This window comes from Mycetomoellerius zeteki, unplaced genomic scaffold (genome assembly GCF_001594055.1).
Source record: "Mycetomoellerius zeteki isolate Tzet28-1 unplaced genomic scaffold, Tzet1.0 scaffold106, whole genome shotgun sequence".
Classification (NCBI taxonomy): domain Eukaryota; kingdom Metazoa; phylum Arthropoda; class Insecta; order Hymenoptera; family Formicidae; genus Mycetomoellerius; species Mycetomoellerius zeteki.
The window spans coordinates 3,492,289-3,507,811 of NW_017255975.1; the positions used below are offsets into that span (position 1 = coordinate 3,492,289).

General features: G+C 35.3%; 1 protein-coding gene across 1 annotated transcript in view; it reads left to right on the top strand.

Moving 5' to 3' along the window:
• The window catches only part of Su(Tpl) (Suppressor of Triplolethal), a 96,686-nt gene that overhangs the window by 76,971 nt on the left and 4,192 nt on the right, over nucleotides 1-15,523 (top strand). The window contains 2 exon segments of the mRNA XM_018450652.1: nucleotides 12,983-13,098; nucleotides 14,341-14,457. Of these exon segments, the coding sequence (XP_018306154.1) occupies nucleotides 12,983-13,098; nucleotides 14,341-14,457 (233 nt within the window).

Consider the following 15,523-nt stretch of genomic DNA (forward strand, 5'->3'; position numbering starts at 1 on the left):
AAACTTTTCGCGGCATTCAAGGTTTCTATGTAATTATTTTGAAGGCCCAACAAAATTATTTTCTGATCTGTATTTATCTAAATTTTTAGATACTTTAACAAAATCGTTCTTTCTATGTAAATAATATAGTTCAAACTATTTTTAATAAACAACTATACACAAAAGTCAATTTTATTAAAAAATTTTATTGTTTATTTGATTTACGAACTTGAAACATTTCATAACGCGTCAAATAAAAATTCAGATCAGAAAAATCATAAAAATTGTTAAAGCTTTTTTTCACATCAAGATGCACTCATTGATGCACTCCACGCCAAGATGCACTCATTACTTTTCATCCTTTTAGAAGTAGCTATTAACTTTTAGCGATGTCAATTTCATAATCGTCTTAAGTGTTTCTTCCATTCGCAAACGAGCGAGTCGAAGTTTACGTAATCGTCTACTAAAGAGATGCGCGAAAAGAAACAGCTGAGAGACTATTAGCTATTTATTATCGGATTTTTTATTAATCTGCAATTAGAAAATTCTAAATAACGCTGCACGAAGGAGGGGGAAACTCCTTTCGAGTATTTCGCAATACAATATATTGCATCGCAACGAGACGAATCTTTTCTCATCGAATCGCTATAATTTCACGCATTACACTAGCATAACGACGATCACTGACGCGTAACAAACAACTCTCCGCGGAGGCCCGCTAAATAAACTGGCGTCGCAAAGTCGAAGAACTTGGGCTGCGGCTTTAATTATGTAATTTTTCTGATGGTTGAGTGAAGCTTCTAAGTGAATTATCAATCATTGTTAAGTATCAATCCACCAGACACGCTCATTAGTCTTTCCGAGTACATATCAAAGGAATCTATTATTCTCCTTTTTTCCGCAAGAAATCTTACGTCTTTACAGGTATCTAATGGTCAAAGTATATTCGAACTATATTTGCAACGTAATTTTGCAACGGAAAGATTCGATTATCACAGGAGTATTTTTGAACAAGGTTACACATTCTGTGTAGTTTTCATTGCAAGTTCCAAACGGGGAATGTCCTCGCCTCGAGTCTTATATACGTTCGCAACGGACAGTATATCGCACGTGTGGCGGATAGCGCCGTCGTTTCGGAAAATCATGGCGGTTGTAAAATCTCTCCAGAAGAGACGTCGTCGGCGTTGAATAATTAAAGAGTCTAAAGAGCCGTCTAACCCTCGCGGAAGCGGCTCTGGTAATATCAGGGAGTGGGAATCAGGCGGAATTGTAACGCTTAGCGATGTGTCCCCTGGATTTGTCTCCGGAAGCCCCACCAGGAATGATTTTGTTCTATCGTTTACACGAACATTGCAAGGTATCTGTATACGCGCGATGACAACTGCAAACGGATTATTCGTTGTGCCAGAGGCGAAAGCGCCCTTTCTATGGATGCACTTAATAATAGAAAATAATTTTGCGATTTGATATTCGTTTTACATATCGATACGATTCAATTTATAATATAACGTTGCATTCTTGTTGACATATACTGTTAAAGTACACTGTACTATAAAAATATGGTTGTTTCAAAAAATGATTATAAAATTATAGTAATTTGAATCATTTATGATAATTTCAACTATTTTTATGGTTATAATAATAATTACAATTATAGTCATTTTAGATTGCCAGCTTATACATCATACATTTGCTAGAACTATACATTTATTTTTAACTAATTATTAACTATTATTTTTATTATTATTAACTAATATTACGGAAGTTATTATTAACTAATATTACGGAGGTAGTATATAACCATAATTATAGTTATATGTAATTATAGTTATAAATACCAAATATTTTTTCCGCATTGTCGATATAGGAGTAATAGCGGCCTAGAAATGGTTAAAAATAACTCAAAATTGTGTATAATTTAACAATATAAGTTTATAATAAAATGTACATACACGGAAAAATAGATTTTTGCGAAAATTTAAAAATTTAGCTAGATACAGAAAATAATTTTGTTAGCCTATCAAAATAATTATGTAAAACGCTTAAATTGGTTGCTAAAATGTCAAAACTTTTTTCAGCGTCATTCATCGTGCTAGGATTTCTACTTATTATTAATTTTATGGTCCAATAAAATTATTTTCAGATCTGTATTTAGCTAAATTTTTAATTAGATACTCAGCAAAATTGTTCTTTGTGTGTATAAAATACATTTTGTGAATCGATATACTCTTCCTTCAGCCGATAAAAGCTATAAACCGATGCGCATCTGTTATATATACGATATTTATGACCTCTAGAAAACCCATGTCTTCATAAAGGTCCGCGAAAGTATTCAGTAAAACATTTTGTTATCTCTCGCGATCCGTTTGACATCTTTTTCCGCAATTGGAGGAAGAAATCGATTTAATCGCGTATTTTTTCTTTTTAATGCAAACTAAAGGCGTGGACGTAAACGCATTCCATAAATGGATTAAGCAGTAACTATTATTAGTTGACGTAACAATATGATTTTCTGCGAAAAAAACGGTACTTCATTAAAGTCTATCTAGTCTTCACAACGAATTTTTTGCACGCTACCGGGTTTCGCAATCCGGTGCGACTTTCACTTAGCACAGTTTTAATTCGTGAACTTTCGAGGCACTATCACCCGTCAACAGTAGAATTTATCGTGCGTAATCACCGTCTTAAAAATGAGATACCTAGGTAATTATGAGGTTCACAACCGAACAGAAGTATCTGAATAAACGGAGTGATATTTCGCATGTCACGTAATTCGGAATGAAAACAGGTTTTCACTTCCTTTAGCATTATTTCAACGCCCACCCTCTTTACAACTCTGGGAATAGACACAGCTCGTAAAAATGTCCAAAAGCCTATGAACAAAAGAAACTTGGTACCTGAAATAAATTCTTATAATATACTATGGTACATTCTCATTTTTCATACTTTTGTGAGGATCGTATGTTTGAAGGATTTACGATTTGGTTATTTTATTTGAAGGATTTGTTCCAAATTCCTACCTAATCTCTTCCAATTATTTCAGAAATACATTGAATTTATTGATATTTCGAGTTTCATCCGATTATATTACGCGACGCGAAATCGTGGCGCGCCGTTTCGCGACGATTCGTCGATGCGAAACCGGCGCAATGTTACTTTCACTTAGCGCGATTTATTTTCTGCGCCGTCGATGCGCGTGCGAATCGAACGTGCTTACCGTTCGCGGTCGGTGGAGTTAGTTAATTAACGTCATTTGTATGTATATGGTTTGTGTGTGTTGCGTACGTATGCGTGTTCGGAAGAACGACAGAGCAAGGTGGCGGCGCAAAGGAGGAGGGATTCGTGAGAGAGAAAGGAGAAACAAAAATACGATGGTGAGGTCACCGATCGGTTCGGTTGTACCGAGGCGCACGGTATACGCGCATCTTTTTTTTTTTTTTAATTTTTATTTCCCACAGACGAAAGAGGCACCGATACGATGACGTTGATGACCTTGTGCCAGATGGAGCTGCATCCTGAGCCAGGGACAGTCGGTTTCTCGGATACAACGCTTATCTTTCGTCTCATTTCTGTTCCACCATCGAGCACGTAGAGATACGGCTGCGAAAAAGCATCGGTGTATTTTCCCACCTGAGGCAACAACGAATTGTCTCAGGTTCTTGAAACATTTCAACCTGGTGGAATCGATTTGTTGAAATTATTCTCCTCGTTATATTAAAGGAAAACAAATGACTAACATTTCATCCGTCTGTTTCCTAATAATAAAACATGTTCAAGTCTTTTCTGAATGAATAAATGAAAATGTGCGTGATAGAAACTAATTGAGTAAAATGAAAATGATTGAATGAGAGAAATCAACGACGAAGACCAGCTACACAGAAAGAACGATTTTGCTGAAATATTTACAAATTTAGCTAACTACAGATCTAAAAATAATTTAGTTGGACCATTAAAATAATTACGTAGGAAACTTAAGCACGATGAGTAATGTTGCAAAAACTTTTAATATTCTAACAACCAGCTTGAGTAATAGGTAAACTGCTGACCAAAATTACGCACATCAATACCTACTAATGTCCAGTAATGTCCAAGTAATGCCCAATTTTTTATGCCCATTAATGCCCTAGTAATGCATAATCTCATACCGCTTATTATGATATACCTATAATTTTCTTAAGTGATGCCCAGTAATGCCCTAAATCTGTACATCGCAATGCCTTCAGCGATTTATCTCTCGAGCTTGAGCTAATTATTTTGATAAGTCAACAAAATTAGGTATTTTAAGATTTTTATCTAGTTAAGAGTTTTTGAATACTTATTAGATAAAACCATTCTCTCTCTCTTTTCGTGTAGGAGCTACAAATTACCTAGAAGTTTCATTCACTAGACAGTAAACACCGAGATTAGAGTAGAAATACTTAATATCCCTGCAAGTACGGACACACGATACATTTAAATTATTTAAAATCATACACCTGGCAATCCCACACACACCCCGTATCTGTGCACGAGCGTCGCTCGTGCGTTTCCAAGGTACGTGTCTAAAGTCGTCACGTGTGTTCACCGTGATAAGCGGTACCCTAGGTCGGCTCGCGCCGGCTTGATGCTCATGCTTTTCTAATTCGTTATGAATTTATGCGTGCGCATCTACACTCATTTGAACACATGCACAGCTGCATGCATGTCTCTCACCCACATACACGTTTCCTTTTTTTCTATGATACCCGATTGACACCGGTTGCCCAGTGAAAGTTGCCCTCCCGCGTCTGATTGAGGATCGATTACGCGGGGCCGTTGCAGTTGACCGGTTGTTCTTCGTTCGGAACCAATCCGACGCTTAAGAATATTCCAACGAAGAGATCTTAAAGCCTGATCTACGATGTATCTTTTCCTCCTTCCTATTTCTTGTCTTTTTCTCCCCTTTCCAATTGTTTCATCGACAATCGTATTTCTTGTCACGTATTTCTTGTCTGTTCCAAACTTCGTCAACTTTTATCTCTACTAGACGATAGAAAACGAAGACACAGGATAAGAAGCAAGAAGTTTAAAGACAAGAAGCAAAGAGCACATTGTATATCAGGTTTATGGCGGAAGAAAAAAAGAAATAAATATTGAGAGAATTAATAAAAATGTTCGATCAAAATTTTTGTAAAAACAGACATAAACGATTAGGAAATATACACGGAAAAAACAGTATGATTGGTCTATACAGAAATCTGGTGATGCCGACCAGATTAAATAGTAAAATATGGAACAACTATTTATGTGGTTGCTTGAACCATAGTACAATGGTTAGATTAGGTTATGTTGCAGCAATGACGGTATTTCACATATACAGATTTTTAATTGTAAGCGTGGTGAATCACTTTTGCTTTTTAAAATTGCAACTTAATTTATAGCATGATATAACAAGAAATTAATTCTTATTAATAATTTAATTCCTATTACATCATGCTTTATAATTGACACAACTATACGGATATATAACTTATCCATAATAAATGATCCCCAATCAAGTTTTGGTTGTCACAAAAAAATCAGATCACGCCTAACTACATTGATGTAGTTGACACATCAAAGTAAATAAATCGTATCAACTATACACATTCCTATCACATAAAGATAACTAGGATGATGTTTCTATATTGCTCACAACCAAATATTTTTAGTGTTATGTGAACTATGTCTTTTTTTCAGTGTACTGAATGAATAATTTATAATCTTCTCTTACAGCATTCATTATATATATATATATATATAAAACAAAATTTTATTTTATAATACTGTGTAAATGGAGAATACTTTTTACTTAACCTTTCTATCAATACATTTTTCAGCTTTTCACTACTACGTGTTTCCCAAGGTTCCCGCAAAAAAATCTAAAAGTGAAAACGAGATAAAGTCTGTAAACTTCTTTGTTGCTCGAAGAGTTGGTTTTTTGAGGTACCATAATAAAATTCACGTATATTGAAATTGTACTAATTAAAAAACGTTTACTGTTATTATTATTAAATTATCGTCATATTTGATTTGATTATATTAAGAACTCAATAAATTCATATACATGTATATCCTGAATTGGCTCGTTATTGGCATTACATATTTGAAATTTATACGAAAATATAAATATTCTTGCTGTTGAAAATTCGATATGAATATCCGGATATCCATGCATTAACAAAAGAATTAATGAAAAAAGATTTTCGATATCTTTGATTTTTAACGCGTCGTTGCCACACGTCTTCGAGGAAATCCTCTCGAAGTTGTCTCTCAATGTCGATCGCATTTTTCAAATGAAAACGCGCCATTTTATCTTTTTCCTATGACGTATGCCAGATTATTATTTACACACGTGTCAGTCGTTGATTCCATTATACGTATGACGTGCGCACTTATCCGATTCTTCAAAGGACTCTGGACGGCGTATATCATCGTTCCAGACATAACGTTCAACATAAAGAAATAAATAAGCCTTATTAATATCCATCTTTTTGCGATAGTTGGTTCCTTGAAAGCGATACCCTGTACTTCGCTTTATCGCAAACACATGCATGTATTTCAAAATCTGTAAATAAATAAGCTGTTGGAGCCACGCAAAAATATATTCTTCTGCTTTGGATGTTCTTCATAAATCACTGATTACGTGATTTCGATGATGAACGACGGATATAACGCGGCGAGATTACGGCGAATTTAATAATAATAATAATAATAATAATAATAAATCAAGATTCAAATATTCCACTCGGCGGCGTGTAAATTGAGAAGATAAGTCTCATTAGCAAATTCACCGTATTTCGCGTCAGCGATATATGGCTGACCGACGACCGTAATCGCTCATAATTTTTAACATGATGCGTCTATCGTCTCTTTTTCTCTTACTGTTTCTTATTTGGAATCTCATAAGCAGTAGGCGATATCAAGGCTGTAAGTTTGCGTAAATATTTTATATAAATTATTTGCATATTCTTGTTTATAAACGATAATATTTACGCATGATTTGCAAACTCATAGACATTTCATGCCAGATGAAGCTCTCTGATCCTCCGGAATCTTACCTGCTGTAGCCAATGTCAAGTAGTGCATTCTTCGTATATTCTTATTTATAAACGATACACTGAAAAAATTTATTAAATTTTTATGATTTGTTTGAATAGTACCAATTATAAATGTTTACTAAATATAAGGATATATCTATTTGTTACAAAAACCATTAATTTGACTTAACTCATCATTTTATTATTGAGTAAATATTGATTTATTGGAAGTAGTGTTTAATTAGTACATATTAATTAGTAAATATTGATTTACTGCTATTAATGAGTAAATATTGATTTACTGCTATTAATGAGTAAATATTGGTTTACTGGAAATAATATTTAATTAATACTAGTTAAGTAAATATTTATTAAAATTTGATTCATTTTTTCTCAGTATAAATTTTACGTGAAATTTACGCATTAATTTTATAAATCAAGCAATAATCGTGCAAAATTTGTTAAGAGGAATAGCAAAACGATGAAGTCTGAATAAAATATTAAATAATCTCCAAAAGTATTTATTAAGTAATTTCTCAAAAATTTTCAGATAATTATATATAAATAGGTAAAATACGATGTATTAACGGACTTATGATTCTATGATGAACTTAAAGTGTATTGATATTTTTTCATTTATGCTTTATACTTAATTTCGTGATTCACTACTCGCAAGTACGTATAATAACCGGCACGCCGGTAGGCGATGAGATATAACTCGTCGGCGGCGACTCATGACACGCAGGAATGTTACAAATGCAACGAACGGCAGTTACCGTTCATTCGTTACTCGTTCAGCTGTGGCCTTAAGAACCGAAATAATTCCAACCTGGCAACGCGAGTAGGTGGGCGATCTACTACTATCTGTACCATTCGTGGAAAGCCGCACTGAAATAAATCGTTGGTGATTAAAATTATTCCTCTGTCGGCATTTGCTTGAATTGCGAAAAATGCAATTTGACATCGAGAGAAAGAGAGAGAGAAAATTTAAATAAGAGGGAGAAGCACAGGTGTTTGCACATTGTTTGATTCGTCACATCTTGTATATGCGCGACACAAATGATCAATAGAGTATGATTGTTTCTTAATGCTCAATGACGTTATACGTAATAATACCAAGAAACTTGATAAACTTTGATCCGTGGATTCTCCGATTAATTTGTAATCCCCCCCCAGGTTTTCTTTAATACAAGGTTGATGACGTGTCTTGTTCTTTTTTCTTGTCATTGTTGAAAATTATAAATGGAAAGATAGTTTAGCTCTGAAGTATTTCAAACATTATCTATATACAGACCTGAAAATAATTTGGCCCATCAAAATAATTACGTTGGAATCTCGAGCATGATAAGCAACACTGCAACAAATTTTGATATTTTAGCAACCAGTTTGAGCATCCTACATAATTATTTTAATGGTTCGAACAAAATTATTTTCAGATCTGTATCTAGCTAAATTTTGAAATATTTTAACAAAATTGTTCTTTCCGTGTAGATGATTTGCTAACGGAATCCTCCATTAAAATTTCATTAGACTACTGGAAATGAGACAAAAACAAGATTATATGATATTACAGTGCAATACATATTAAACCTTTTGATACGAATGTTACGAACTTAAACTGCTGTAGTAGTAATTAGAAAAATCGAACAGGTTTTATTATAAAGAAGGCTCCAGTTGTGAAGAAGATTGAGGGATCGCTGTCCCTACTGAGGTTCGTCTAAGGATGATAATCTCCGAGGAACTCCCCTTGATCGAGAGATCTTCATGCAATCTCGAGTCTCCCATGTATTTGAACGACGGCGTGAGAATCCAAACCGGCTGGCCGATGGTGGTACTTGTACTACGACTCGCACAATGGGATCTCGCGCGAATCTCATCTTGGACGATATAGCTATGACGAGACAGGTCCAGCCACAGGCAAACAAACCAGACAGATAAACCGGCCGTCCTTCCGTGCGCGCAGTGAAATTTAAATAAGCGCTCCCGGTTACACCCCGTCGCGCTGTTCCCTTCACAAAACTTTCATATCGCATTCTTGCGCGATTCGACCTTTCGTTTAAGAGACGGCAACTACGACAACGACAGCGGTATATCCATCCTATCGGAGTAAAAGGGAGGGAGATAGCTCGCGGAGCCCCTATGGCCTCGATACGCGAATGCCCGTGAGAGAAGTGCTTGCCTTCCCTTCTTTGCTGCTTCTCAAGTAGTATTACGTACGCTAGCATCATGTGTGTTGTCTCGTCATCGTCATCATTATCATCATCCACGTTTCGCCTACGTCGTCCTTCTCGCCACGTGGATAGAACGTTGTTTATCGATTCGTCCTGTCTTGTCATTTCGCTGCCGTTCCTCAAACTCATGATGAAAAAATATCAGGTGTAACAGTATCCCGTAGATGTATAATCATTCAAATTCTTGTAATCGATCAGAAATTAATCAAAGTAATTCAGTCGTTATTATGCGCAATGTTATATACACCTTGTATTCTTACATCATGTCTAAACTGAAGATTCTTCTTCTTCTTTTTTTCTTTTTTCTTCTCAGATTTTTCAGACTCAATTGAGTCTCAGTGTGATGTAATAAACTTGAGGGAGTGAACTTCAAAGGGAATAAAATCCATCCAGTTTGTGTGTTTTATTGCATAACAATACAAAAGTTCTTCCTCAGAAGAGATCCTCAATAATGTTATCTCCGACCCAATAAAAAGGAAATCTCTCAACTAGAGATTCTATTAGATTAGACATTACAGAATGTTTATTTTCGAGAAAGGAAAAAATATGTGTTATATTGTTTCGACTAACGCGAATGGTTAAGAAATGGTGGATCAATCAAAAGCACTCTGATGTCCAGTCGCTGTTAAAGTCCTGTAGTTCAAATTATGGATCATGATGACATTATGCACCCACAATTGTTGCGTTACACCGTTCGTAAAAACTATGCAAGAAAAAACGAAAAGATATTTCGCATGCGTAATACGCGGAGAAAGGGAGGAGAGTAGATCAACGCAGGGCAGAGGGAGGAATGAGAAACGAGTCAGAGGGGCGGTATACGCAAAGGTTGCGAAACGATCAGTTGCGCTTGATCGAGTTCGAAATCGATTTGCGAAAAAAGGTCACGCAAATCTCGCTTACTTGCGTCAATCACAGCCAATTCTACGGGCAATCGTCGAAGTTTACTCAAATTTATTTCTAATTAATTTGGTAATCAATATCGTTGGCTTTAGGAGGAGCACTTTCAGGATGGACACGCAAAACTGTTATAGACCGTTTACAATGGGAATAATACTGTGTAGTAAGCCGCAAGAAATTGATCAATCACAGTCGGTTATCCTCCTTTGACTATGATTGGTCGATTTTTTACACAGAAAAATATTCTATTGTTAAGAAAAATGATTTCTTAATTTACTCTCTTCCTTTTAAGTAACTGTTATCTTTGACAAAGAATATTTTCTTGATTTTAAAATATACTTTAAAATATACTTATTACAAATTATAGAAAAACTTATTATGTACTTAAAACATGAATTTATTTTCTTCTGAAAAATGATCGAAGAAACTACTCAATATAATAAATAAATCGAATTTGTTTTGAATGTAATAATCTTAATTAAAGTATTAAACTTACTAGGAATTAGAATCTATTTTAAATAAATTTAATATTTGTAATGAACTTATAATAGATTTGTAAATATATATATAAACTTTTAAAATACTTGAAACAAGTAATTATTATTTGCATATAGTATGTATTTTTCTATGTGTACGACTTACTACAGCATATTACTCTCATTATACTCCCACGCCTTTACAAACATGTATGTTTACTTTACTCGCTATACTGTCAAGATAATATTGCATTAACTCGTTTGTTAAGGAAAGAATTATTTATAGGTCATTGCATATATAGTACATGCTGTTATAAGTATGAGAAATTAATGCATATGTATTTTTTTATTATTATTTAAATATAAAATATCGAACGTTGGCAATGGCAAAATTTTTTCTATTTTTCCTCTTCTTTATAATGATAATAAGAACTTTGTGCGTACATACAAAATTGATTTACAGATAAATTGGATAATTATAAAGAGTGTAAATAAAAAATGTATTTGTAAAAAATAAAACACCAGCAAAACTGCATTTATTTTTTACGGTTTTTTATAATACTTACATTTATATGCTGCAATAAAAACAAGATAATTACGGCACAAGGTAAGATAAATCATACAGCAAAAACACGGAACAGAACAAAAAAAGAAAGAAAAACTAACCGCAAAACAGAACGCGAATCAAATGAAACGTAAACAGATCTTAAATGACACTATGTGTACTATATACGGAAAGGACGGTTTTTTTTCTGAAATTCTAACAATTGAACTAGATATAAATTTGAAAATAATTTTGTTGGACCATTAAAATAATTATGTGGGATGTTCAAACTGCTTGCTAGAATAAATAGAAATAGAATAAAACTTTTTATACAGCATTGCTCTTCATGTTTGAGATACCAACGTAATTATTTTAATGTCTAACAAAATTATCTTCAGATCTATGTACATCTAGCTTTTTTTAGATAATTTAGCAAAATTATCCTTTCCGTGTATGTAAGTACTGGTTGAGTCTAAAACAATTAATATAAAAATAATATTTTATTATCTCTTTGGAATAGTAGTATAATAACGTTCCAAAGAGGGAAGATTAAACCACAGTTGAGTTTACTCTCCCATCACCGTCGTGAAATCTGGCCTGAAAGTTAAACCCGCTGCCCTTTGCACTTTGCGCTTAGCGCGGCTACATCGATCCGAGATCGCTCGAATTCCTTTATAATCTGACGGCGTCATCGAAATGCCATCGTCGTGCTACCGGCGACAATCCGATTAGGATCTGTTTACTCCTAGACGCGCGCTCCGCTCGCAGGTATTATCTTCTCCTCGGTCTAATTCGACGTCGGACGATAATCGGTAGTCGTCGGGGACAGCTATCCGCGAATTACGCGCTAATTCCGCAAACGACGACACGCTTCGCGCTTCTATCGCCGCAATGTTCTCGTTTCGCAACGTCGGGGATCGATTTCGTGCCCAATGCACATGCAGCGAGCGAGAGAGGAGCGCAAACGAGCCGAGACTTGTCGCTCGATATAAATGACGTTATCGCGAATATATTATACTTCGACGCGGTGTTCGGTCCATATAATTTAATATAAAACGCATAAATGTCATCGGTACTTATGCGGCAGTAAACAATTCGCACCCTTGTCATTTTACTATCTACTCACATTAATATTTAGCGATGTTTGTACCAGTGTTACTTATTGAATCCATAACTGGAACATGTGGATCCTGGTATTCCTGGAACTTTTCCTAATTTTTAAATAACGACTGGAAATAATTTTGTATTTCACAATTTTATTTTTTACAATTTTAACCTTAAAAAAAAATAAAACCAATAACAAAAGCTTTAGTAAGTTTCCAAGAACCCATATATTTCTTAACGTTAGAAAATATATTTGTTTTTGTATGAATTAAATCTAGATTAGCATTTAAGTATTGCGACATTAATGTGCTTTATTGATTCGAATATATGTTGAAATTAGAGAAAATACCAATATGAATATTTTATTTAATGAAACGGTTCGAGTGGAATTAAATTTAGAAGCACACGTTGAAAACATTATTGTTTCGTAAAACTTTCTAGTTTAAGTGAGAAATAAAGAGAGAAGTAAGTGAAATTGACGAACAATGAGGCAGACATTAAATAGATAGCTGAACAGATACATAGGTGAACTTCATGTATTATATATGGCGGGTATACTTGCAGCTATAAGAGAAAAAAAAGAGAGATATATACAACAGATCCGTGCAGAGACGTTATACGCACAGATACATCGCCGCATAGGTCGCCGTTTTGTAATTTAATGCGATCTTATTAAGAGGACGACGACTAACGCGCTCTGCGTTCTGATTTCAGCGTCTCAGCATTCCAGCCATCAACGGAGTGGCCAGATTCACCTTCAGCATCTCCAGCAGCCAGGACATGGAGGGTTCCCAGGGTGGTTTCGAGCTTGCCCAACAGACCGGTCCTAAGTACGTATTGATTATCACGGTATAACGAGAGCTTGCGAGATATTTTATGCATTACGTTCGTACGTTCAATGTATCGACATGAAAATATATCTTAATACGAGAGAGACTCGAAGTTGCTAAGAGCCGCGACGTAAATCACTTTACGTCTATTATTTATTAACCAGATGGTCTAATTCCTCGATGTTATTTTGTAGCGTTCGTAGGAAAGCTAGATAGATAGATAAATAGAGAAATTTTATGTATGTCACAGCAGTTATCAGATTCGCTATAACTGCAGAGAAATAATGCCTCGGTGAATGGACTCAGTACGCGATCCGGTAATTTCGAGTAATCTTCCGTCGTAAGCGCCGTAACGTAATCCGCAATCTAAATCGAGCGACGTAAAAACTTTGGAGCATCCTTGAGCAGGTGGTTTTATCGCGGCAACTTGACACACTAAAGCGCTGTTAGTGAGCTAGCAGGTGTCGACTACTGACGACTACACTCGTGAACGGTTATGCTTGCGTCAGCAGAACCGATTCAGTAATACTGGCTACTAGTACTTACCGCGTCCGATGGTACGATCCGGTGATTTGACGAATTGATATTAAAAACGTAACATGCCGATGATAAATTGAGCTTCGATTTGCTCATCGATTCATTTCTGATTGCTTTACTTTATTTTCCGAACAACAATAAACCGATATGTTGTATACGTGTAGTTCGCGTATAAATATGACATAATGTATTATATACATATAAAGGCATACATATAAATTATATATAACGTATCATCAATAAATACAATAACGATAATAGCAATAATACTAATAATACTTTGGCAAAATAACTTCAGCAAAAGAGTCGCGTCTTAATTCTGTTTATACAACTTATATTTTTAAATCTTATATACACCGAAAGAACAATTTTGCTAACGTAATAAAAATTTAATTAGATACAGATTTGAAAATAATTTTGTTGGACCATCAAAATAATTTATTGGAAACTCACAAACTAGTTGCTATAGAATATCAAAATTTATTCCAGCATTGCTTATCACGCTTAAGTTTTATAATTTTATTTTCAGTCTGTATTTAGCTAAAAGATACTTTAGATAAATCCATCTTTCCGTGTTCATTAATTTAATATTAAAACATGCGGGTTGAATTGCTTGAAGAATTGCCTCTTATTCTGATTCTTGTCATTTTCTTCTTATTTTCTCTTTTTATCTTCTCATTATCTTCTTGCTCTTCTTTCTTGTAGAAGCCTCGAGAGCCTCGGCGCTATACCGTACAAGATGCGGATACAGGCAAACGATGACGTTTACGAGACCACCAGGCACAGAATGGCGGTCGTCGAGGAGAATAACAAGAACAAATGGTAAGGATACTCCCTGGAGGAGTGGAACATATAGCCGTCGGCGACCGTTCGATCCTCCGAGCGAAGGATCTCTTTTCTTTTTGGAAAAACACGACCGCTTTCTTTTCTTTCTATTTTCAGGACTTTCCTCCGCGAAACGCCGCGGAATCGTAAATAATCCTTGCTTCGTGGTCTTACTCTTACAAACTTTCGCCCGTAGATACGGTCTCCTAACGGATGTTCGCGCGATTCACGAAGGAATTTACGAGGTAGCCTCGTGCGCGCATACGTCCCTGCGATATCGTGAGAATTTGTAGAATATCGCCCGAGGATGTACTTTTAGTTGACGGACGTACCTTGAATAATAGCACGTTGTCGCACATGGGTGGGGTTTACGTTATCTATAAATATTCAGGGATTTTTTAAATATTCAGAGACACGTGTAGAAGATACATCACAGAGACGAGCGTTCGCATCCATTGACAGAATAAATGATGCTTGTATATAACGATAAATATCTTTATCGATATGTTGCGCGCTTAAAAAATATTGTTTATTAATATTATCAAAATTTATTATCAGAAAACACAGATGTTTATCTAAATTTTTACAGACAAATGGATTTTTAAGATTCGAGTAAAGCTTCACACTGTCTCTCTCTCGTCTGACTCTGCATCATCGACTATATAAGAAGTTTCCTATTTTGCGGAATGTTTCCTCTGCTTCAGGTGATGCTATATTTAGCGACATACAATCACAACAATGTTGTTTGTCGCGGTACTACGAGACTTATTCATTCAATTTCGGAGCAGTCACCTTTTATCCTACGCTTAATAAATACATCGAAATACAAGACAGTATTCGTGATTTTGTCTAACTTCTGTTGCTTCGTCCGTTCGACTTAGCCGATTCTGGGACTCCTATTATTCCATTTCTAAACCGCCCACAGCTAATTTATTTAGTCGTCACGGCCAAGGCTAAGAGCGCCTCACAAGTGCGATTTCGTCACGCCTGAACCCTTTTCCGCCTCTCTTCACCGTTGCAGTGCTTTGTCGTGGCGTGCACTTACGCGCCGTTTACGTCAAAG